At 37.9% G+C, this 26496-nt stretch overlaps 1 protein-coding gene across 20 annotated transcripts in view; it reads right to left on the bottom strand.

The window, feature by feature from the left end:
• SYNE1 (spectrin repeat containing nuclear envelope protein 1) overlaps nt 1–26496 on the bottom strand; it is a 289195-nt gene that overhangs the window by 30750 nt on the left and 231949 nt on the right. For 18 of the 20 annotated variants that reach the window (XM_071435338.1, XM_071435390.1, XM_071435430.1 and 15 more), the window contains 15 exons: nt 25263–25418; nt 24347–24517; nt 23620–23753; nt 22008–22212; nt 20586–20768; nt 19450–19596; nt 18259–18413; nt 17820–17967; nt 13951–14045; nt 12743–12977; nt 11862–12056; nt 9923–10048; nt 9041–9196; nt 6952–7110; nt 6316–6482 (listed from right to left, as the gene is read on the bottom strand). In XM_071435338.1, the coding sequence (XP_071291439.1) occupies nt 6316–6482; nt 6952–7110; nt 9041–9196; nt 9923–10048; nt 11862–12056; nt 12743–12977; nt 13951–14045; nt 17820–17967; nt 18259–18413; nt 19450–19596; nt 20586–20768; nt 22008–22212; nt 23620–23753; nt 24347–24517; nt 25263–25418 (2432 nt within the window). Of the gene's footprint in view, nt 1–6315; nt 6483–6951; nt 7111–9040; nt 9197–9922; nt 10049–11861; nt 12057–12742; nt 12978–13950; nt 14046–17819; nt 17968–18258; nt 18414–19449; nt 19597–20585; nt 20769–22007; nt 22213–23619; nt 23754–24346; nt 24518–25262; nt 25419–26496 lie in introns of those variants that run through there. The other 2 variants (XM_071435472.1, XM_071435480.1) reach the window with 2 other exon arrangements.

Here is a 26496-nt window from a genome sequence, read left to right as displayed (position 1 = left end):
TGAATAAATTCAAGTAAACTTTCCTCCTATCTCAAATAATTTTTCCTCCAATCTGTTTGAACTGCAAAACTGTCCTTCAGTAATTCTCTCCTTCCTATTCCCGTGTTTCATAACATACATTATTAGTGAATTCTGATTTTTTTTCTAAGCTCTTTTTCCCTGTTTGTGTGGTACCAAAAACAATCTTGAGTAACATTCCCTTTTATACTCCCATTGCTCTTCTACTTAAGTGTTTGAATACCAGAAAGGTTTAAGAGATGAGTGCCGTTGGGAACAGACTGACTAAATTGGGTTGAAAAATCAAAGACTGCCAGGTTTGTTAAGGAAACAAAATGCCATGACTATCCATAATTCAAATTAAGCAGTTCAGATTTTTCTTGCTTAACCAGCAAATTTATCAAGTGCTTCCATACTGAAAGCAGTAGTTGCAGTTGACCAACTAAGAGAATCATAGAGATATTAATGTCATCTTAAAAAAAAAAAAAAGTTAAATATTTCCATTTTTCTTCTCTTTATAGTCCTCCCTTTAGCTCACAGATGGTTAAACTGTAGTTCTTTATTAGCTAAAAACCCTTAAGAACAGTCCGAATACAGCTTCCTTGCTGGAGACTCATGACCAACAGCTCTAGGGTTTTGATCTGTAAAAAAACCTCACCTGGTAACTGGAAAAAAATCTGGGCAATGTGAAAACCTGTCTATGATGGGCCTGAAATCAATACAATTATGCTGAAAGACTGCCTTAGTGCTCATCATGAGGCTATGTATCATAACACAGCCATGTGTTTAGGCCTAGGGAGATGGTAGGAGAGCACCCACTGAGGGCACCCTCTCCTTGTCACCTCTGGTTCTACATACAATGTTTTGTGGGTTTGAACCAACTGAAACTTGCTCCTAGGGTGACCAAGAAAGTTGGTTATCACCCTTCTAGAAGGCACATACAGCTTTTCAATCTCCGACATTATGAAAAGGAGAGAAATCCTGCCCATTTTCTGCTTATATTTTCAAGGCTCAATGCTACTGATCTTTTGGAGGCCTGCTGGAGTAGGAAAGGGAACAATGAGTCATGCCAGCCCTGTGGAGAAGCAATGTCACTTGATTATCAGCAAGACCAAGCTGTGGACCAGGATTTTTTTGTTTGGAATTGTGTGTACTCTAATCTCCATGCTGGATTTCATCTACATTTTGCCTACAGCAACTATAAAGAGTCCATCTTTTAGAAAGTGTCCTCTGCCTCAGGCAAACTGCACAGAAACACATCCCTGACAGAGCATAAAAAATAGTCCGGGCCAACTACCACTATTTTCACACATGATCTAAGTTACTTCAGAGAGAGAAAGAAAACCAGTGTGACATACTAAAAGAACACTCCAACCAAACCCAAAAACCCAAACCCTCCAGCTTCCTTCCTGTACCCCCACTACGTCTACCCTTTACGCTGTTTTTTTTTTTTTGTACTGAGTTTAACATAAGAGGTTCCTTGCCCGTGGTACAAATAGAAACAAATAAACAAGTGCTTATTTGAGTCTGCTGAGATTTTTTTTTTGACTGAACTGCAGTACAGTGTTGTGCCTCCGGCTACACTGAAAGCATATCTGTGATCAAATAACAGATGCAATCCAACATGTCTGAGAGTTTTCCTTCTGAATTTCAGCAAGAAAAGCTGCCTATGCTCTAAAAGCTCTGCTTAAGAGAAAAAGATCAAATTTAAAATCTTAAAATCAGGTATGTGGGATCCCTAGCCAAGTGTGATTTTGATGTTTTGAGATTTCATTTGCAAGATTATGTTTCATGTCTTAATGATTCCAATAATCATTTCATGCTTTTGTTGCAGCACCAGACAGCACAGTAACTGCACATGTTACTGTGAGAGACTTGAGATAACTTTCCTCCTTGATAATAAAAATTCTGCACTGAAATCAAAGGGTTGGAAGCATGACACAGTTGGTTAAAGGTTGTTTTTCATAAAACACACACCCCAGTCTTGTTACATTTTACAAATACTTAAACTCTTAGAAAGGAAAATACAGCAGAATTCAATTGTTTTCAAGGTTTACTGATGAAAAACCATCTAACAATTTGGATGGGCTTATGATACTTATATTTTCATGTTCCAATTAATGTGCCTCAATTTCCGCAAGAAACCGATAACTTTAGATTGTCTGTTAATAATGTGTATTATTCTACACTGGGCAAAGACAGTGGGAAACAACTTGGAGCCAAAATTAAGCATAGATGTATTTAATTCAACTAGTCCTAAAGAAGAAAATCTTAGATTCCACTTAAATCTAAACGGGAACAATCCTGTAAGTACAGAAAAATGCATCATATAGAAGTCATAACTACTGCATTAGTCATTTAGACAGCTGCTTACTAATATTAAACTTTAAAAGCAACATGAAAAAAGTCAGTAAGAGCATGTTGGCTAAGTCTGTACAGTACACACCAGAAAACAGAAAAGGTGCTTTTAAGAAAAATATCTACTTGGAACAGCAGACAAAGTTTAAAGAAACACTCTGAAATAGTGAAAAATGTTGCGCTATTAAAATCAGCTTTGAAAAGATCAGTTTAAAAATAATCTTTTTAATAATAAAAAAAGTATTTATTTTCCAAAGTACAGTACTACTGTGTAGTAGGACACCAGTAAAGCCAGTTATATTTACTACTCCAATCAGTTTGCTCTTTCAAAGACTGAATTTCTAGAATTCTGAACAACAGCTAAATTTCTAGAAGAGATAATGAGAAAAGGGAAAAGGAGAAGCCGGATCAAAAATCCAAGATGATATAGGCTGCTTTCAAGTATTACATGCAGTTACAAAACGGTCATTAATACGAACAGGACAGCCAGGCTTTGATAAGTTAAGTCTGAAACACTCTCTTTACAGCTTCTTTCCTTCTCTGCCTTTTGCTTGCAGTCATGCCCCTTTGATGACACAAACATCAAGCAGACAGATACAGTCTGTTTATTCTCATGTGTGTACATGCTCTCACTTTTGAAAACAGCAGTAAAGTCAGACCACAGTTTCTCTCAGACAGCTAAGAGATTTTACTAGTTCTAAGTCTCTACCACTATAAAAAAATTATTCCAGGATCCAAAAGTACTAGCTGTAAAACAAAGTATGCTGTTATCACTGTCAACTGCTTTTCAACTGAGCAGAAAACAGTAATTTCTAGCTATAGTACTGATTTCTACATATGAATATTTCAGTTAGTTTCCCAGCAAGCCAAAACTTTAGAAAGAATAGTATCAATCAAAAGCAAACAAAAATAGCTGCCTGCCTTGTGATATCACAGTTACAGTCTGGGAGATCTGAATCCACACTGTTGTCCTCCGCCATCCTCACAGCATGCAAGTCTTCCACCACAACCATGAAATTTTCCAGTATTAAAAAGAAGAACTTCCACTCCCAAAGCCTGCAAACATTTCTTTTGGAGGGGGGAGGAAAGGGGATGCACTTTGCTGGGGAGTACTGTACAGAAAATGTTTCATGCCAAACAAATGTTAACAGCCGCTGCTTGATAACATGACACTGGATGGTGACAAGTGGTCATGTTTCTAAATAAAACCTGCATTCATCAACATGTGTCAGACTTGATCTCCAGGAATGTGGACTAGGAGTGGTAGGGGAAAGGATAAAAACACATACAAAACCTTCTTTGCAAAGCCTGAGCAGTTGCAGCAATAGAACCATTTCCTGGCTGTAAACAATGGCAACTTTTTTCATGAGGCTGACAAATCAGAAATATTAATCTGAAAGGATTACATGGTTCTAGAAGGGAAGAAATATAAGTCTCTGGTGCAGAGACAATTCTGCAGCTGTCACTTCTGTATTTACAGACCTCCTCTGAATGGAGGGGCAATTAAGAGTAAGGGGTAAGGGAATAGAATGTGACAAACAAAGATGCTTTTACAGGTGATGGGAGAAGTTTCACCACACAGTATAAAACTGACAGGTAAAGATTTAGACTGGACATGTATTACCATAAAATATTACTAAAGTACTTTCACACAGCACTTTCTATTAGTTCAGAGATGTAGGAAAAGACAAATGCTCCAGGCAAGGGATTACTGTAGCATTGCAGGAAAGTCTGCAGGCTCTAATAATTTATTAATACTGTCAGGCATCCAGAACGTGAAAAGATATATATTTTTTCTCAGTACCAGGACAACTAATATGCCTTTACTACCCGAATGAAGCCAAAATTATGTTACATGATACACTCCAAATTAAAAAATATCATAACAGAAACATATGCCAATTTATAAGAACATATTCTAAAGGGCCTCCAGAGTATTCTAAAAAATTATCTTGGGCATGTCAACCTTTTGTCCACTGGTAATTAGACATCAATACAAGCATTTTGTGCACACGTTAATCAACACCTTGGTTTTTAATGATTTCCAGCCTAAGATACAGCTGAACTACCAAAATTTTCATAGCCTAGCATCAAACCTTTCCACAATTTATTTCCAAACTTCAGCAAGTTTGAAGAGTTTTTTTGCCCTTCAGTGGTCACTGGAATGTAAAGAGTTATATGTTTAATTGCATACTGCACAATAATGTTGAGCATGCCAATTGAGAAGGTTAAGTTGAAATGATCTGGAAATAAAAGTAAATAATACTTTACATCCATTAGTTTAGAACTAGGACTTGAAACTTCATGATAACAGAATGTGTATAATATACACACAATGTATAAAATTGCATCTTATGTCTCCCCACCTGAGAATGATACAAAATCCTAAATCTTCACCACTCCCTGTAGTGGGGACTAATCGCTAATACTGAATAGACAAGACAGATAATTTTAAGATGTGTTCTGTATTTTCTGAATGCAATCCCTTTTTGCTAGAACCTTCCTGGCATTATTTGAACACTTCTCTGTGTAAGCATTTATGTCGCTATAGGACACAAAGGAACACACGCTTACACTGTTTTCAAGGTGAAAGAGGAAAAAAAAAAGGCAGTTTATTTTCTGACTCTAACATTTATAGTTTTCTAAAAGTGACAGTGGATTGGAGGGTGACAGTGGCACCTCTCCAATGCCACTGGTTAAACCAACAGTTTATCAACTCTCTCTTCCTCCATAAAGGAATGCAAAACAATAAGTTATTTACAGAAAGTGTGTGAGAAAATTCACTACAAGAATGTCAACATCAGAAGGCTTAGAAAATCTTAAAAACTCAGGGTGACACATTTCAAAAGAATTACATAAAAATATATCAAATATACTTTAAATTCAACAACTGGTGATGTAACCCCACTGAAACCAAGCAGGCTCCTCAATGATAATGCAACTTCCTGACTTAATCCTTCTGTAAGAAATATATGGTGTTCATTATTTAAAATGAACTACTATTAAAAGAGCTGGAGCCACTGGAATGCTTCTGGCTTACATAAAATTTATGGCTCCTATACTAACAGATTTCAGAGTAAGAATGCACTAAAACCATATGAAAAAAGAAGAGACAAAATAAGATGATGAAAGTAAACAAACCTTTTTGCTGCTAACAGGACTAAACTATTACTAATGCATTTGTCCTTACATCAAAGAAATGGGAATTATAAAGTATATGAGCTATTTATGAATCCATGAAGTGCAAAATTGTGAGAAAATTATTGTTGGTAATGGAAGGAATACTGTAGCACAGCTATACAGAAAGTGTCGAAACAAATAAATAATTTTCTTTACTTATCAAACAACAATCCTGTATTTTTTTAAGTTCTGAAAATTGCTGTTATACTTTTGACCTTGAATAAAAAGAGTCTTTAAGCCCAGGATGCATACATCTACCTGCAGTTACTCTTCTCCATCCATGAAAAAAATGATCTGGCAGAAAACTTAAGACTTATTTTTAGACCTGCTCTTCTTGAAATACAAAACTACAAAGGCACTGTTTTGGTTCTGCTGTTAAGAAATTTTTAGAAAAACTACATTTGCATCCAGTTTTAAGCACCATGTAAAGTAAGCTGGTGCTAGGGCAAGGCTCACTAAATCTGATTGCAACTGATATATTGTAGAAACGTAGAACTGTTAAGTTTGGAAAAGAACTTTAGGATCAAGTCCAACTGTTAACCTACTACCATCACCATATTATTATAAGGAAGCTTTTAAATGACTCTTCTGGAAGAAATGTTGTCCTGTACCATAAAGTAAAACAGCAAAGTAATTTTCACAGAAATATGTTGATGGTTAGGAATAAATTTATTTCAGAATTTATGATAAAAAGGCAGACAAGAAAGGATTGTAAAAGCATGATGTCTAGCAAATTAATCTGTCCCACTTAAAACTTATAAAACAAAACAACTGTCTTACCTGGCTGCAATAAGATCTAGAAGATGCTGCCATCTGTCATTGATTTTGCCAAGTTTGTACTCAATCTCTGATGCCTTACTCTCATGGCTGGCTTTAGCAAGTCTCTCTCCCATTTGCTGAAGCTGGATTTTGCTCTTCTGGGCTACAGCAATTTCTTCTTGATAATCCTAGAGAGTAAAGAGCAATCAGAAGACAGGGTATGTATTCTAAATATGCACTGCTCTGCACTGCAAAGGAAATGGTGCAAAAATACAAGTGAATGTTGTTTTTTCAGTTGATTGGTATAGTGGAGTGACAACTTATATATTTGATGGATAAACAAAAACAGCTACCAAAAGAATGAAAAAAACCTACCCAACGCAACCCAAAACACAATGCCTTCTATAAATATGCTGTAGTTTAACTCGTTACAGGCAATTCTGATTGGACACTTAGTAAAGCTTTCAGATGCCTCTGACTTTGCATTCACTTAATTTTCTGGTACTCTGAGAGGTCCTATCTCAACAAAGACAGGAAAATGCTGCATAGTGGGAGAACACAAACACCAGAACACATCAGAGTAAGGTAAAACCTAAATTTCAGCTAATTAAAAAACAATTAAGCAGTTAAAGAAGAGTATGTAAGTGTACACTATACCTTTTTAAGTTTCTCAATCATTTCTTCTATGAGGATGTCACCATTTTGAGACACTTTACTTTCCATTTGTGTCAGCCATTCACAGAGCTCCTTGTTCTTCTCACTGAAGACAGCCCACTCATTCAGTCTCTCACTAACTTGTTGTCGACGCAAGGAGACCTGAAACCATTTGCAAAGAGCAAATGAAACTAAAATAGCAAACACATTTAAGACATGCTTAAAGGACTTGGTGCCTCAATGTGAATTCCTCTAGCCTTGAAAAAGTGTTGCAGCCACTTACTTGTCACTGAAAAAACTGGAGTTGTACAGCAAAAATTTCTGTGACTGCCTGTAAGTTCAGGGGTAAGCGCTGATCTCAGATTTCCTGTTAGCTACATCCTATGCACAGAGACAGGCACCCAAGCGTTAAGCTCAGGAGTCTTTCAATATCTTGTTTCATAACATCTCTCTAACCCAAAGTTTTCATTAGAAGATAAAAATTGTATTTTCTTACAGTTCTTGCTCACTTTTAAAAATTTATAAAATATTTTAGTCTCAGTAATTAAATTAAAAAGAAAAATGCTTCACCAAAGCATAAAAAACCCCCAACAAATACAGTACAGGTCAGAGTCCAAAAGTTTGTGCCATTTGTGCATGAGCACATGAATACAAAGCTAAATCCAAGATACAGTGTATTTTGCAAAAGTAATTTTTTACTTGAGTCTCAATATACTAATATCATAGATGACTATTTCCTGTGTATAGGCACGCCACCTTGAGAGATTCCAAAGCACTGAGGTGTGCTCTGACAGGAAAGATTAGGCATGACACATCAAACAAGCAAGTGCTGCAGCTAACACAGATGGAAGGAAAACATTGCTGGGTTTAAGAAATTGATGTAACTGTGGTACTATCTGCAGTGGCAGACCCAGATGGACACTGAAATCAAAAAAGCAGAACATGCTAAGCAGCAAAATCATCTCTCCAGCTTCAGACACTGGTACAACTACTTACTTCCTCCCCACTGTGATCTGGGTTATTTCTGACTTTGTATTGTAATTTCAGCTGAAAAGATGAAGCTCTTTCCCAAATTAAAGTGACATGCTTTTTAACTACTGCATTAGCTTGAACAGGGGCATACACGTGATCTTGCATTTCCGTTTTGTGGTTCTTAACTTGATGACAGCTTTCCGGAAATAAGCAGCAGATGAACAAAGGGTTGCACTAGGTTACATCCTGAAACACTCAGCATGCTTAAAACTAAGATAAAACTTCTTTACTTGATTCCTTCTTTTACCATAAACATACAGGCAGTGACTGAATCATAATTTAGATGTACCTATACTTGCTCGTTCAAATGCAACCAACTCATAACAAGTTCTGTGCTGGTAACTGTGAAGCACTTTTCCTACTTTGAAGTTTTTGAAACCTTCACAGGTACTTTCCATAAGGTAACTATTTCAAGTTAGTCCCAGCATATTTGGACTGCAATCTCTGCTGAACCACAGAAACAACATCAGAATAATCTGAAAAGCTGGGTAAGGAAGACTCCACTACCTGGAGTGCAAATCAGAGGCCAAAAGCACACTAATAGCATGATGCAGCTGAAAAAATTAAACAATACTCCTCAGCTCCATTTTGCAGGCAAGCAAGTTACCCTCAGACTAAAAGAAATGCAGACACTGAGGCCTGAAGTAGGAGAAGGTATCAGCAGAACTGAAGGTACAATAGGGTAATGTTCAGTGGGGAGAGGACAACCTTTCTGAGCACAGATCTTCCACCAAAGCAAAGTGTAACCGTATTATTTCTGTGTTTTTTCCCAGCCAGCCATCCCATGTCCCACAGGTCACAGTGTGAACCTTTGGTTGATTTTTCAAGGCTGTTTAAATATGACCTCACAGACATTACAAAGTTCAAGAGATCTAGAAGCACTAGCAGTAACTAAAGGAATATTTCAATGGATGTTTCCCCTGACTCAGAAAGAATTCACTTTTGAATATAGGTGTGTCCACGTGAATCCTTTCTAAAAGATGCAACTTGGATTCAATTTTTGTCCCAACACTTTTGTAGCCTGCATACTGCTCCCATCAGTGCTCAGTGCTGTACTTGCCTGGTGGCACAGCTCTTCCCACTGCCTGTGCAGGAGCTCTATTCTCTCGCTCAAGATTGAGATATCATCTGCGCTGATATATACAGACAGGGTCTCCTTCAGCAGGGAGAGGTGTGCAAGGTCATCTGTCCAACCTTCAACAGCATTCTCTAGCTCCTTAATAGAAAAACACAAAGAAAAAGGACCAGTTTGCTAACAAATAAATTTTGAGTATGTTGGTGAAACAGACAGTGTTACCCACAGATTTAAGTCACATCTGAGCAGACCTACCATGTCAAGGAGACTATTTAAGCCCAATCTCAAAGAAAAAGAAAATATTAACCCCAAATTTACCAATATTTTCACAGATGGTATTAACTCCCCAGTAGAGAATGAAACATCAACCTTGTAACAAGATTCTACTCAACTCTCTGTAGTTCAAAGGTATCTGGGAAGTTCAAGTACTGGTTCGGACTTCTCTATATTCAAAATATTTTCAAGTCTGTAATCCACTTCCAAAATGCAAATAATACAGCCTAGAAGTGCTGTCTAAAATCCCCCATAGTCACTTCACCTCAAACAAAAATCACTCAACCAGAAGTTTAGATACCATGAGTTTAAATTTGAGTTTAGAATTTCTGTAACAGAAACATACCAATATAAAGCTTTTCTACAGTATTTTTCAGACTCTGTTCTGGTATCACTTTGATCAGATCTATATTTACTCTGAAGGATTTGCATTATGGTGAGACCACTCTGGTATTATGGTGTCCATATGTTTCTTGTCATGGGGATGGCTGACTGGTTTGCATCATCAGTAATAAGAACCCAGTTAACAACAGAAGAAGTTACTGCACAAAGGCAAACAAAGATGAGACAACAATCAACAGAGAAGTGCTTTACCTTGCAACGAATCTGCTCTGCATGCAACTCATCATGGTGATCTGGCAATGGCTGAGAAAGCTTTTTCTTGAATGATCTTAGCTTCTCCAGGGAGTCTCCTATGCCCTTTTCGCATTTTTCCCAGTCCTGAAAGCAGAATGTTTATTAGACTTCAGTTCTGATCTGTGTTATATTTATGTCAGTTGATTTGCCTAAAAATAACATGCCCTGAAAACTCCCTCTAAATAATACAAGAAGTCTCAGAATTTGAGTGATGTGTAGAATTTTTTTTTTTGTTTAGGTCTCTGTTAGTAGATATACACAAGGTCTTCTGTTATTAAAATTTTGTCTAGATACAATTCCATCCTTTCAGCAGTCTCTCCCAGACAAAATTAATTTTCCACTTCCTTTCTTGAATGCCTGTATTTAATCACACCATTACTCTTTTACAAGAGCTTCATTCAGGTGCATTAATCTCTGTGAAAAAAAAAGAAAAAGTGGTTGGGGAAACTGCAAATTCAGTGCAGATTGAAGTACCTTCTTGAAATCAGCATCTTCAGTATCAGTATCTTTAAATCAGGATTCTAGCAGCTTCACCCTGCTTTAGTGGTTGTTTCCTTTCAAAATTTTTAATGTGTTCAATGCAAACAAACCCTATAAATTAGCAGTATGGTTTTACCTGCCTCACCTGCTTGTTAAAGCCTTATATTAAGACAAAAAGATCCCTAATAAGCCCCCAAAGAATACCAGTTGTGTGATACCAGAAAACACAGAACCTGTATTGAAACTTGTATTGTATTGGAACTAAGTCTTCTGTTTTAAGAATTTCTCCTTCTACCACTGCCTTTGTATTTCTCTCCTTCCTTTTTTTTTTCCCAGTCTATGCCAGTATTTCATGATCATCTTGATGAAGAATTAGCCATATCAAATAATATGACCTTGCATGAAAATAGCCTGTGATGTTCTTAACACTCTTCCCCTGCTCCAGCATGGGGTTCTTCCCATGGAAGAGAATCCTCCACAAACTTTTCCATGAGCTCTTCCTATGGGCTGCAGTTCTTCACAAACTACTGTGGAGAGAGTCCCTCCCATGGATTCCTTCCAAACTCTCAGGAACAGGCTCCAACAAGGGTCTGGTACAGAGTCAGAGCCAGCAAAACAGCCCTAGTGTGAGCTCTCCATGGGGTCACAGACTTCTTTGGGTATCCACCTGCTCTGGTGTGGGTCCTCCATGGGCTGGAGGTGGATCTCAGCTTCCTTACAGACCTCCATGGGCTGCAGGTGGATTTCTGCTGCACCGTAGAGCTCCATGTCTCTACCATGACCTGCAGGGTAATCTCTGCTCTGGCTCCTGGAGCACTTCCTCCCCCTCCTTCACTGACCTTGGTGTCTGCAAAGTCACTGTTGTCACACTGTCTCACTCCTCTTTTTGGATGCAATTGCTCCTGCACAGTAATTTTTTCTTTTTCCATCATCTTAACTTATCCCACAGGCACTACCACCATCACTGCTGTGCTCAGCCTTGGCCAGAAGTGGGTCCATCTTGGACCCAGCGGGCACTGGCTCCATCAGACAGGGGAAGCTTCTGGTAGCTCACAAAAGTCATCCCTGCAGCTTCCACCTAGAAAAACTTTGCCACTCAAACCCAATACAAATATGTGTATAAATTTGTGCAAAATAAAATAAATTTTTGCTGTATTTTGAAAACAGGAGTGGTATGGATCTACTTTATTGGCAGTGTTCTGGAAATATCAATTACAATATATCCACTGACATGCAAGCCTGTTATGAAGTATTACCACTCCCAGTTTCAGAGGTGGTGAAGGGTAATTTTTAGTTCATGTACTGTAAATGCAGTTCTGTACTTGTATTTGTCCATTGAGAGAGCATTCCTCCACCAGGGCTCACAGTGAGAAACCACAAACTTGCTGAAGAAGTACAAAAGGAATTGCACACTTACTTTTAGCAGCAAAGCAAGCTGTTTCTTTTGTTGCTCCAGCTGAGTGCTGACTATCATCCAGCGCTCCTGGATTTCAGTAAGCTCTGCCTGCAGGACTGCCTCAGCTCCACTGTCAGCAGAGAGCAGCAGTTGCTTCCCAGCCTCCACAGTGAGGATGTAACTCCCTTGCTGCCTTAGGAGAACTTTCTCTTTGAGCTGAAAATATTAACAGTTTTCTGTCAGCTTTGTCCTTTTAATTACAATTAGCACTTAATTACAATTCAGTAATTCACTCTCAAGCCCATGTTTTAGTTGGTTGCATATCCTGTCTTACACATGAGCTATGGCCCAAACACTTTACCCTAACATTTTCACAATCATTTACTGCAGCAAACCTTTAGACAATTTCTTCAAGGAGATGAAGACTTGAAAGACTTCTTTCTCCCCATTGATGTCAGTATCTCAACTCCTCTTAAAGAGAAAGATTTCCTCTAGATCCAGCTATACTTAAAAGGGTTGTTATTCCTATTATATCCATCTTCCAGCTAAAAACCTTGAAGACACCAAGCTGCTTACTAGATACTGTTAACCTCTGATGAAGATGGACACTGAAGGAATCCTTGTTATCTGGTATACATTCTGCAAGCAAGTCATCCCTATATTTTCAAGACTGTTTCCGTGTGACACTGCCTGAAAGCAAAAACAGAAGCAAACGTGGCTCAAGAGTGAGGGCCCACTAAGTTCTCTCTTTCATGTTCTTAATGAACTCCACCTTTGCTTCCATCACACTTCTGATGTTATGCCAGTCCCAGAAAAGAGCTGGCAGAGCAGACATTTTAAATGGTGAAGGCTGTAAAAAAGGCAGGGATTTTTTCCTTTTTCTTCAGCCACACTGCACACACCTGCACTTCATCCAGCAGCACTCTTGCTTGCTGCAGTGGGACAGGAGCACTGCCCAGCTCGGTTGCTGGCTGGCAGGACATCTCCAGCAGCCACTTGCGCAGCTTCTCCGACATCTCCCTGTAGCGCTGCCACTGGTGAATCCGGCTGTCAATGATCCCCCTCATCTGCTGTGCTCGGCGAATTACTCCTTGCCACTGATTGCTCAGAAGAGTCAGATTCAGATTAAATTCATCCCTATTACAAATAGATAAATAATAAAAAAAACAAAGTAACCTTCGTACTTGGATATGTTTGCTTTATGAAATACATTGAAGTGAAAAGGAAGGTGTCTGCCAATTACAAAACACTAAGAGAAAAGCACTGAAGTCCTCTGAAGGCTGACTGAGGATAAGATCTTCACACTTCAGGTACTGGGAGAGTTAAAGGGATTCAATTATTGACGCCTTAAAAACCCCAAACCCTTAATGCACAAAACTCTTCTACCTTCTTCCCAGAAATACACAAAGAAAACCCATAGGTTTTGCCTGTTTGGATTAGTCAAATTCATAGTAAATCATAGAGATTTCACATTTCACCCCCAGATTTACTACTGAGTTCAAAGCAGGCATAAGATACACACAGTATTAATAAAATTCTCACATTCCAAAAACCAGTTCATCTTTGTACCATAGCCCTAGCAAAGTCAATGCATATGCACAACTGGGAAGCCACTGGTGTTCCACTGATTTTCATTCATTTGATCACAAGCGTTTAAAATGAAATCCTAGGCAACAATGAATTCCTATTCCATCACATTAGGGCTGCAGTTGTTCTTAAATGGCAGTAGGGAATCCTCCTGGTGGAGGCAAATCCCCAGGTGGCATAAATCAAATGTAGTGTTGCTGGAGGCCCCTTTGGTGAAAATGACATTTTGAAAATACATCAGAATAGATATATATGTAACATGCTTTATATTCCAAGACAAATCTTTGTCAGAGAAGCAGCCTCAGAAGGTTATTGTATTCCCCAATGCATTCACATGCCCCATAGCATTCTAAAGAACAATGTCTTAAGATCTGGCTAATTAACAGCTAAACCACAGCAATAGTAACTTCCACTTCAGAAGAGCATGATCTGAACACTGTCATCTGCTACCTTCTCTGTTTGGAAGTCTCCCACTAGTCTAACTGCACATAACCAGCAGCAGCAACAATACAGCAATGTCTACCTGTCATCCACCTGTCCTTGTTCTAGGAGGTGCTGCCCATCAGAGATAATTGAATGCAAAATCTGCTGGCGGCTGAACATCTCTGCCTGGAATAGCTGTTGTACAGGAGACAAGGAGGTTAAAACAAGATCTTACTTTTTAATTCTGTCTTTATGCACTGATAAAAATGAATTTTCATATATTTACTCACATTTCAAATTAATTCAATGGGAGTTTTTTCATGACCCTAATAGAAACATATTGAAAACTCTAATTTTAGATTTACTTGCTGCTTCTAGTAATCATTATTAGTTCCTCAAGACCAATATTATGAAGCTAAACTATATCAACAGGAGATAGGTTTTATGTTTCTGAGCACAGTTGTGTGATTGACACTATAATCTGCAACAAAATCCAGATAGGGTATTTTTGTTTGGACAGAAAGGGCACTTTTTATTTTTTGACATGTTTAAGAATCTTATAATCTTTTGCTTTGCTATACAGACCATGTGTGATAGTGTTATATAAACTTTTAATACACTTTTACATTGACAATAGAGCCTTAAAAGAAACAGGCAGCTATGTATAGGAGCTAGAAATCTATTTTCCAATTCTTTCAAACTTTCATATTTATTTTCCAATTTCCTTCACAAACAATAGCAGCATAATAAACTTTCACAATACTTTTAAAACCCTCTTATTACTTAAATGTTACTTAAGACAAAAAAATTTCCTAATTACTACTTAAGCAAACATAACTCAAGTGTATATAGTACTTAAATTTATTTTTAAAAACATCTTTCCTTTTAGTAATGGAGCATGTCTCTATGTAAGATTCTTCAGGAATATTTTTATGTTAATGAAGGTACATGCAGGCATCACTGGACAGACTCTATGTTCAAAAGGTTTACAGAGAGTTTCAGAGAAAAAATATACTGGTATGAAGCTTGAGGTTTTTTTTTATTTAGTTAGTGATGGTATTTGCAGTTGATAGAAGTTCACCCCCCTTGCCTGAACAAAGAGCCACTATTCTCCACTTCTCTTATATGGCATCCCACCAGCTCAAATTGTGATTGCACCAATCCCTGCATCTGCACCTGCCAGCAGAACACCCACTGGCACCTGCGCATTTAAATCTCTCAAGCACATTGTGTGTAGTTTAGGTCTTCTAGATGATGCAGTAATTTTTTAAAATGAGATTTTGCCTCTCTGAATCACTGAGTTAACTCTGAGGTGCTACTCAGGTCATACGTTTTCTCATAGAAAGAAATAGTGTTGTCTGGTTTCTTTACAGAAATATTTGAGACTGTTCTTTGAACACCTTGGCACTTACCATTGACTGAACCTGAATCAGAGGGAAACTGAATGCTATTATTATCTCATGAACGAAGCCACAATAGTGTGGCACTGAGAGTTTCAGAAAGCTGAGCAAAAAGGCAAGAATTTTACTTTCTGTAACATCTATTTTTGTCAAGTTAGGGGACACAAAGCACAGGAGGTAACAGCATCTACCAGCATTGTTGACAGATTGAGACTAAACAGAACACAACTGCTGCAATTGCTTAAACAAGTCCCCCACCCAAAAACCCCAATGTTTCCCACCCTCCCCTCCCTCCACACCCCAAAAATCTGAAAACAAAACAAAACTAAAAACCAGCAAAACCAATTCCTTCAAAAGGGAAAATTTTAATACTTTTTTAGGAGGACAAATGAAATAAAAACTTATCAAACATGAGAACTCTGCTTAGAGTGGATGAACTCAATCCCCACATGAAAGTAGAGATATTTCGGTCACCATCCACTCCCTTTCCATATTTACACTCTGTACATAAGAAGAATACTCTGTTACCTGTTACTCTGTTACCTAAATTTGTCACCCAAATTTATTCTCATATGTAGACTGCCCTGCATCACAGAAACAGGAGCTCAAACAAGGAGGAAAGGAGGGCAAATGTTGAAATGCACAACACCAGCACACTGGGGAAAAATTTGGTAACTGAGTTGGCAAGGAACTTCCTTCCCCTTCCCCTGCCAGCACTTTCTCCCTGGGAATACATTGAGACAAGCACTTGTCTCAGTGCATTCCCAGTGCTTGGCAGTCCCAAGCACTGTCCCATGTACTGGAGAACCATGCAAGAGTGATTACAAGATCGTCCTGGCAGACTGATGCAGACATCAGCGCTAGCACATGATGTGTGAAAAGATCATCACCTCCACCTTGTGAACTCCACCAGGAAGATATTTCTAAATAAGGCCACTGAGGTGGTTGGGATCTTCTTTGGGTAAAAACCAGCAAAATTTATGAGTGACTGGAAAGGCAATAATAGAGCTGGAAGCATTTCAATATCTATTCTAGGAATTCAGGTGGAAACAGAGTATTTTCCCATATTTTCAAAAATACAAAGCAAAACAATGTGAAAATGCATGTCAAGAAGTTTATATTGGACCCTTTCTGCCACAAGTAGTACGAAAAAAATTCATAGTGACTGTCAGGAAGCACTGAAAAGGACATTTTGTAATGAATACAATAAATGTACATTTTGTAATGAATGCTTATAAAAAATGCCAAAAATAAGTTCAAAAAAATAAAAGCAGGTTACTTTTTATGGATAAAATGCAGCACTTAAAAAACCAGATATTAATCATCTTAATTCTGAGATGACTTTATAGTTGCAAAAAAAGGGCTCAAGTAGAATGCCCAAGTAATGTTCATCTGCACACATCAAAGTTTCAGGAAAGAATTAAGCTGAGATCTCAAGACAAATGAATGCAAGAAGATTGTCCTAACTCCCTCCAGATAATTATAGCTATGACTGGACACAACAAAAGTAGGAAATTATCCACTTAGAAATGATTTCTGGACCTTCAAACCTCAAAGACCTGAAATGTTTAAGCTTACAGAGACTGTCCAGTTAATGCTGGCATCAATGAAAGGAAATTAAATGGATGGCATTTGTGAAAGCAAAGGCAGCTAGATGCTAAGGCAAATGTATGCTAAAAATGGTTGTGAATTACTTTTTGGTATCAGGCACTCATTCAAGCACTATGCTATGAGATACAAGGCAGGAGAGGGGGAAGGACATAACTCTTCCTGTAATCCAGCCTGAGTCTAGGGGAAGGTCAGCTGAAAAAGTTGTGGGAACTGAAACTACTGGGGCCACATGGGAGCTCTGGTATGAAAATTGACTTCTTTTACTTGATCTTTAACAGGAATCTTGGCAGTAACAATATGGGTGGAGAAAAAATGTGCACCACTTGACTTCACAGAAGAATCATAAACTCTGAATCTAGTACTAGTAAAAACTCTGAATCAGTTTTTCCCTGCAGCAAAAGCTGTGCTAGCTCCTGATTTGTTACAAACAAATGACTCTAGCATGCAGCAAACACCAAATGAATTTGCTCTCCAAGGAAATGTTATCAAATGGAGGCCCCATGGTGAACTGTATAACTCAGTACTTGACCGAAAAATCTTCCTTTAGCATGCTTTTCAAATGCTATATGCATTGATAACTTAGTAAAAAATAAAAAAAAAAAAATCAGAATAGAGATTTTTCTCCAGTTATGAGTGAAGGCAAAGAGCCAAACAACATGAGAATTGCTAGGTTTTTTAAGGAGCTTTGGTTTCCTTGGTACAAATGAATCTGAAGTAGACTAAATGCAGGGGACACGCACTCACAGGCACAATGATGCATTACACAGACACTCGAGTCCTCCTCCACGCTGGCTATAATTGACATATTTGCATGCTTCTGTTTTTAAGTTTTCCTCATATGGTGCACACAAATACAATTCAAGGCATGCTATTGTATCATTCAAAAAAAGAATGTGCATTCCTTCTATGTATAAATAGTATGTGTATTAGTGACGTATAAATAGACATAATTACTTGCCTCGTGTTCCCTCTGTTGCTCCAAAAGTCTTTGGTAGTTTCCTGAAACCTCTACTGCCAACTTCTGCTCAGTCTGAACTAATAAATCCATCCAAGTCCCACATTTCTCCAAGAAGGTCTGCTGCTGCAGCAAGAAAGACTGCAACTTACTGAAAGAAAGTAAGAGAGATGGATTCAGGTAATTCCAATTCAGGGTAACACCTTTCCCCTCATTTATTTATTTAGAAAAGTAGCAGTCCCACTCATTTCAAATCCTGTTAATTTGTGGCAAAGGTGAGCCAAAAATGAGCATCTCAGTTCAATGGCTTTGCTCTTTATTTATAAGTACACCAAAGAAAAGGAACTTTGGTCAATAAAATACCTGAAACATTTTCATATTCTGCAAAAGGTATACTTTCTGACTTGTAGAAAACGGTAGAACAATCTTTATTTATCCCCACCTGAATCTCTCTGTAGTCTGAGATGAGATCAGAGACCAATGTCTGTTCAGGTTCTGCATCCTCTTGATTTCCTTGTCATTCAGAGGAAGCCTGTAACCCAGCTCATTGAGACGGTCCAAATCAGGGGCCATGCTGCTGAACTTCAGCATTTGACTCTGCAACAAACAATAAAAGTGATAACTGGGAAGTTCATGAATTACATTATTATTATGAGCTAGCACTTAGTTAGATTTAGAACGGCCTTGGTTGCCACCAAGTGGTAAGCAACCTCTATGCCAGGGAAAAAAATTATCCAGTATCCATCTTCTGGTCCCAGACCAGGAGAAAACTTGTGTTCATGTTTAAAAGTGTGCAGAGAAATATGCTCAAATTGCACTGAAGTGTTTTGCTGAATTGATGATTTACAGATCAGAGCTGAAGAAGCAGGCTACTGTTCAAAGCCCTGTGGTTATACTGTCAAAATAAGTGACTTTTTCCTTGTTTCTTAGCCTGAATTCTAGGCTGGTAAATTTGCACTGAAATTATTCAAATTTTTATTTTTAGGTTTTTGTTTTGCAGCACAGAAATACTCAATTCATCCGTAAGGAAAATGCTCTGCTTTCTAGCATATAAAAAGTGGAATTCTGTCTTTAGTTAATCTTGATGGAAAAAGAATGGAAGATTCCAATGACAAAAACAGCCTAGATGGCAAAGTTCACCAACTTCCTGTTATGGCCTCTGAAAAAAGGAGAGGGAAAAAAGAAGATCCACAAAAAGAAGAGTGTGCAAGACCTAAAATGGAAAATCACACAGTACACACTACAAATGTTTCTTCAGTATATCAAGTTACCCAAATGTATAAAGTACTTCATACCTAAAGGACATACCAATGAGACAGGAATTGAATAAATTCAAAAAAAGTTGAGAGAAAACAAGAAGAAGGAAATATTCAAACCCTGCTACTTTCCATGCCTATTTTGATCTATTATTAATTTTATTCTGAACAGTTTGACTGCCTTTTTCATCTTTACTCAGGGGCAATGTGACAATCATTCCCTGACTGCCGTAAAACTTCAATTTCTCATTCTTACACTTTTCATGAGTGACAGACCTTTAACACCTAGAGAATGCACATATCTGTGCATACCCTGCACTACAAATAACCAGGCCAACAGAAGAAAAACCCCAGCACTTCTTTTGTTTATTAGTCACCTTGAGTTGCTCCATTCTACTCTGTATTGCCGAGACGTCAGATGAGTGACTGGGATCCTGTTCTTTCAATGTTTCTTCTGCTTCCGTTATCCACGTCTCAAGAACTTCCAGGTTCTTGGCAAAGGTTTGATAGTCCAGGACTCCAGCCTTGAATACAAAAGGATCCACAGTTTAATAACTTCAGCTTCATGGCCTCCTTATTGACATTACACTCCTGTTTATCTCATTATAGATTTGCAAACAGTTGAATTGGCTAGGAGGAATTGTAACTGCTGCTTTGCTTGCATACTGCAAAATTAGCTGGATTTTCTTTAGGTTAGAAGAGGATTTTTGATCATAGCAAAGGAAACATTTCAGCAAAGTGCATAAATGTCTCCTTACCTTAAAATGGATAATATTTTTTAGGTTTCTTTTATGAAAGAAACTCCTCTGTTTAATTTATTGCCAGCAGAGAGAACTAGTAACTCTTATTGCAATGTTAAATTAAATTTTTTTTTTGTGTTTTGTCTCCTCACAGTACAGTGATACTATAAAAACAGTGACACTACTAGATTTCTTGAGTAAGTCTTTTCTCTCAAACAGAAGCTGCTACCTTTGTGGCTTTTTTTATCCAAATAGTTTCCTATGAAACATTCTTCCACTCCTTTTTTCCTCTTTAGACACTGGTGACACAAGCAATTTGGCAACATCTATTAAACAGACTTTGGCACTAATGGTAGGTGTCAGTCTGGCCACTGACATTAATAGGGATGGCAAAAAATCAGTTCTACACAACATTCGGAATCTCTCATTTCTTTTTCTTTTGAAGAAATAGGTGGGAAGAGTGGTTGATTTCAGGGGAGCAGTAGCTGTGGATGCACTATTGTTGTGTGCTGAAAACATGGCCACCTTGGCATTCCAGACAGATATTTTCCTGCATGAGGTTTGCTATCCTTATCCCAGAATTTGGACCTTTTTACAAGGTCTCTTTGCTGGACTTGAGCATATTTTCTACTCTCAGCTTTGGCTTCCAGGGAAGTCTAGGAAAAGCTAACAGGTAACAGTACTCTCTTTTCCCAGGCAGCTTTAGCTAATTTATGTGTTTTCAGGAACCACAGGATGATCACACTTGAGGACTGTAAACACTGTCTGCATACCTGAAGCGCAGCCTGCTGCTTGCGGAGAGCCTGTTCCAGGGTTGACAGATTCTGGTTCAGAGAGAGATGATCAGACTGTATGGCTGCTGCTGCTGAAGCCTCCACCTGGCTTTTCAGCTCCTCCCCCAGTTCTTGAAGGACAACCAGAGACTCCTGTGCTGTTTTCAGATCTGTGAGTACATCCTGTTGCAACACATTGAATAAGGACATGAGTAGTTAAGCCGACACTCTGGTGGTATCATCATCTCCTGATTTAAAGGAAGAATGAAATGACTGAACTCAGACACTGTAAGGAAAACTTTAATTTACTACTGCATTTCAATATCAAACTTATCTTAACTTACAGTTACATTTTGTATGACTTGAAGAATAAAAAAAAGATATGTCAAGAACCTGTACAGAAAAGAACTGAAAAAACACAGTGCTCAACTACCTTTGAGCAAGCCTGAGTTGTTGATGAGGCAATAACTGTTGAAAGAAATATTTTGAATTTACTGACATGATGGTCCTAAGCAGTGGCAGCCATCTCGTGAATTGATTCAGGTGTAGGCCTCCTTTTTCCTCCTGCTATGATTTACCAGGAGGGCTGAAAAAATAACTTCTTTAAATGACCTAACATAATTGTTATAGAATAGGACACCAGGAAATAAATAAATTATTTGAACCAAACAATTTCAATTTCCAGTCCACGGTGCCTGATTATGGCAGAAATGCTCCAAAAGATCATGAACATGTTTATTTTTTAAACACTAATATTTTTTCTCACTGAAATTGTTTTGCTTACATTGAGACAATTCTTTTTTTTTTGTTCAATGACACTTAACATTAACTTAAGTTCAAAAGAACCAAAATGTAAGCACAGAGAGGAGATAAATTATTCTGCTGCCTTGAGATACAGTCTTGAAAAAGGAAAAATCTCAAGGTTTCAGAGACAATGGTGTCCTTCCATAGGGAAGAATAAAGACATCTCCATCTTTCTGAAAATGTGAACAGTCTTGATTGGTGGGAATATAGTCAAAGGATTTTGAGTTTCTTTCTATTATGAGGAACTTAGAGATATAAGTTCCTTATAATAGAAAGAAACTCAAAAATCCTTTGACTATATTGGTAGAGACACTTTCCCAAGCATGAATACCTTCATTAAACAGGACCTTAAGACTGAATCAAATTATGCAATTTATCCACCCTCCCCAGATAGAAGACTTCTGAAACAACAACAACTAATGGAGGGATCAAAATTTAGAGACACTCATTGACATTTGGGTAGCATACATGCAGCTGGATCCTATGCCTGGGCTGCATCAGTAAAATGAAATATGTAGTAAACAAGATTCCAAAACATCAACTACAGCAATGGAGAGCTTCTAGAGATTTTTTTTTTTTAGCCCACAGAGCTGAGAAAAGCTGCAAAGATGAACATACATTGCAGTCCTGAATCCAAGAAGTAACTTCATCATCAGCAATGTCTTTGCCGGTTGCAGTCTTCAGGAGCTCATTGGTCTGCTCTTCTCGCTGGTGGACGGTGGAAGAGCACTGCTGGTAGCAGTCCTTGTACCTCTGCCACAGCTGGAGCAGGGCCCTGCTGGCACGCAGCCGCTCTGCAACCTCCTGCAGGAGGTTGTTCCACCTGGGGAGGAGACTGTGTGAGCGACCCAGGCCTGGGAATCCACAATAACAATCTGTGTCCCTCTTTCTCTCTGCTATTTCCCATGGTCTCTCGACTTTTAAAAAAACTGGCAATAATCAAGATCCAGACATTTGGTGAAAATAATACCGAACCAAGGAATTTCTGTTTCAATACCAAACCTGGCTGTTCTGAGCTGTCACAATGAGTGTGACGTGTGCTACATCTTGGATGCTGTTTATTAATGCTGGCGGTCAGAGCTGCAGGACACTTTTTGTAGTGAACCTCCTGCTATTCCACTTAGTACCCTCAGCATTACAAGGCATCCATGACCACCCATGCACTGCCAATAGCAGATTCCTGTAAGGGCCTAAGAGGACCAGAACAGCTGTAAACAAGACACCATTTCCTCTCCTGCCATTTTCTCCCAAACTCTGACGCAGTATTTAGTCATAAAGCTCTGTGTAACTTGCTTGTAAAATACTCCCAGAAATATTAAAAATCTTTATATTTCTATTATCCAAATTAATATCTAATCTCCCTTTGAATTTTTTCCTATAACAACTTCCCAGTGAATTTTTTCTCTAATAGCAACCAGGAACACATGCTTTCTTAAATGTGCTCGTCGTTACCAAACTGCCTAATTGTTTCCTTACCAAAGAAAATCACAGTATTTATCAATTATTATTATATGATGAAAAGCAAAGATTTTGGAGCAAAAATTCTGCCAGCCATCACTGAAACTGTTAAATTCTATGGTATCTTAATAATCCCTCCTCCCACTTCCAGTTTCTAGGACAGGACTGAACACAGATTAAAATAAATTCACCATGATTCTGCTTTCAAAAAATTCCCAGCTTTCCACCAAACTATCTTTTTTCTTCTGGATCCTCCCTTCCTGTATCTGAGTAAAGCCTTTTACTAGTTCTTGCCTGAATTCAAAGCTGGAGAAGCTGTTTGCCAAGGTACTGGTGAGGGGCTTAGATCTTCCAGTCTATGATGCCCTTCCTACAACTAGAAATAGCAACCTAAAATTTGAGAAAGCTGGTGCAAACCATTGAAACACTGCAAAAAATTTTTTCAGATAAAGTTCTCAAATTTCAAGCACAGTATTATTTTCCAGCATGGTGTTTATAAATCTTGGTTGGCAGTGAAGCACAGAGTAAAACTACTGACATTCATGCTCAAATGCTCACTGGAGAAGGTATTTCATTTATTATGATGAGTAAATTAGAGTTTTACTTCAGTCCTTGGCAAAAGGAATAATCCTGCCTGTTCCAATAAACCTCTCGTAACCCCAGGAACTTAAAATAATAAAATATAAGAAAAACAGGGATAATGGAAAACTGGATAATGGATAAATACAGATTTGCTACTGAAAATAAAGTTTAACACAAAGACATTTTCTACCTCATATTCACTTCTTTCAAAGTGTTGGTAAGTGTTTCAGTCACTGGTGGGTGACATTCTTTCAACAACTCATTGGTCACAGAACCAAATTTCTGTAAGCTATTCTCTTGTTTTTCCAATTCATCTTGTAGGCTCTAAAGCAGAATAATAATGAAACAAAACCATGAGTTAATAAAATTCCACAATGTAGAAGCATTTCAAAATAGTATGCACCAATTGCATTAGATTATGAAAAAAAACTTGATTTCGTGTGCTTCATATAAATAAGTTGTTTAATATAAATATGCTCTAATACGCTTTTTTTTACAATGGTAAATTACTTGATCATGTGAGCGTCTCAGCTGCTGGAACATTATTTTCTTTGATCATCAATCTACTGCAAGGTTAGTGGGGGGCTAAAAATGTGATCTCAACATGCACCTGTAGCTCTGAAGCCAGATGAAGTAGCACGAGAACCTTTAGTTTTTACGGCCATTGGCAGGATTTAAAAACTTGTAACAATTTGATGGTATGGCTCAAAATTACAAAGAACATAAAAAAATCTAAAAAGAAAACAACTATCCCAAATTATTTTTTTCTGCAAAAGGAAACATGCAGTGGCTGGTTTATAATGCGTTCTCTTAATGTCATGTGATTTTAATGTGCCAGTATGTCTTCTCCTTCTTATAAGCCAAAACCTACAGTTATCTGTATCCATGCAATTTCAGACAAAATTAACTCTTTTCACCTGAAGTTTATCAACTTGGACTTTCACAGCTTCCAGAGAACCAGTAAGAAGATAAAAACCTGACAAAGAGTATCTGGCTTCTGTCAGGTAACTGTTCAGTTCTTCATAAGCCACTTTGTAAATGCTCCACTGATCAAGAACGGATTGCAACAATATCTTCAGCTGGCTAACCTGGGAGGAGGGAGGAATAAACACAAAAGTAAATTAAAAGCATTCAAGCTATTTGGGATTTGTTTAAATTATTTTCTTCCTTTGGATCTCACATGTTTCTTGCCCTAAATAGGTTTAATCTTAAACCTATTGGATAATGAAGACTTTTCACAACCATCAGCTGGATTTACACTGGGAACAGCTTAAAGTTCTATTTCATTTTGTAAAGGCTGGATGGAAGGGCCAAAGTAAAGATGTCAAAATTAATTTTACTTTGGTCCAAAGCAGATCAAGGGAAGTTCCTTGAGACTACACATGATTTCCCTAAGGCAGGGAAATCAGCCTATGGAAATCAGCAGAGAGGCTAGCACTAACACACTGCATTCCTTCTGAGAAGGCAGACAAATGCCAATCAAACTTTGAATGCTGAAAATTAATGCTGATCTCTTACTTATTCTGTGAGACCTGTGGGATTGAAAATAATTTGGTACCTTTACACTAAATATCAGGAAGCATCTAAAAAGCTTCACTTACAATGACTAAAATCATTGTTGAAATAAGAAATATTATACCGCTTTTATGTGGTATGTGTACACACAAACTTGGGGATTGATGGCTAGAGAGATGGAAAGGGGGGACATGATTCAGAATCTCTTCCCCTACAACACAGAAGAAATCCAGTAGCTGCAACTGTTAATTCTCCCTCTCCTCCATGCCTTATGCCTTATTCCTAGAGGTGAAGTTTTCCCCTTACGAATTCTTTTACCATGTGATCCAAATTGGCCCAGGAATGGTTAATTTCTTGCAGTGTATTCATAACAGCAGAAGAGACTTCTTCTTTCTTGTTCTGTACCAAAGAAAGACCACTCTTTTCTACATTTTCTACTTCTTTTTCCTTAGTTCTTATTGATTCTTCTAATTCCTAAAAAAAAGAAAAAAGATACCTGAGTTTAATTGGCTAAATGGCTAAATAATACCTTGATATAGAAAGGATGCCCATAAGCTCCTTAGTTTAAAAAATAGGAGACATGCTGGCATATTTTGACTTTTTATTCTCAAGGCATTCACAACTCATCAGCAATTTCATTGAATATTTTATGTTCCCTTTAAAGTCTGGCAGTTTGTTGTTGATTTAAATAGAAGCACATCCTCTACATAAAACTTCTGTATAATTTTCTGCTCTCTTGTAAGAATAGAAAATTCCTTGAAAATAGCCATTCCTAGCTGGGAAACTACCTATATAATTTCATAGCATTGTGCAGGCAGATCAATGTAAGTCCTGCAGTGCTCTGACTCAATGGGAAGCTCTGGGGCTTCAGGCAGCACGAACACTGAGTCTGAGCAGAGTGGGGCAGTAAGGCTTTGCACGCTTCACGCCAGCATAGATTTGTGTTCACCTGTGAGTATGATACAGAAAGCAGACTGTGAGGTGATTACAGCCTTGTGTTAGCCCTACATTTATTAGCACACCATGTGATCTCAGGTTATTTTGTCATTTTCTGCAAGCCTCCCCTCACTGAGAGAAACAGTGAATCAACAAAGATCAACAAAGAAAGAAAAGAATACAACAGAACTCTGGTCAACCTGAAACCCCATGTCTTTCAATAAATTTCACTCCCTCTGAATCCCAAAACACAACAATCAAACCATTGCCATAAGAGACTTTACACTGTAGATAGTTGGAAAAATTTTTGGAATAAATCGAATTTATCCCTGCGCAAATATGACACACTTTTGTCTATATACATATTTGTGAGAGCATTTTTGCAGCATTGTTTATTCTCAGCCTTTTTTCAACTGTATTACTTCACATTTCCTCAAATATCTAGCCATGACCTTGTTCCAGAGTGCTGCCAGAGTTATATATCATTTTTTAACCAGTTGACAACAACACAAACACTTTGAAGTTGAACATAATAAATTTGACTTTCCAAAAAGTACACTTTTGATCTGAAAAAAGTCATCTAACTTTATACAATGTTGCTCCAAAATTAAGAAGA

The sequence above is a fragment of the Agelaius tricolor genome, unplaced genomic scaffold, assembly GCF_023055355.1.
Source record: "Agelaius tricolor isolate 1412-34295 unplaced genomic scaffold, bAgeTri1.0.p SCAF_1, whole genome shotgun sequence".
Classification (NCBI taxonomy): domain Eukaryota; kingdom Metazoa; phylum Chordata; class Aves; order Passeriformes; family Icteridae; genus Agelaius; species Agelaius tricolor.
This window is presented reverse-complemented; position numbering and strand designations above follow the sequence as displayed.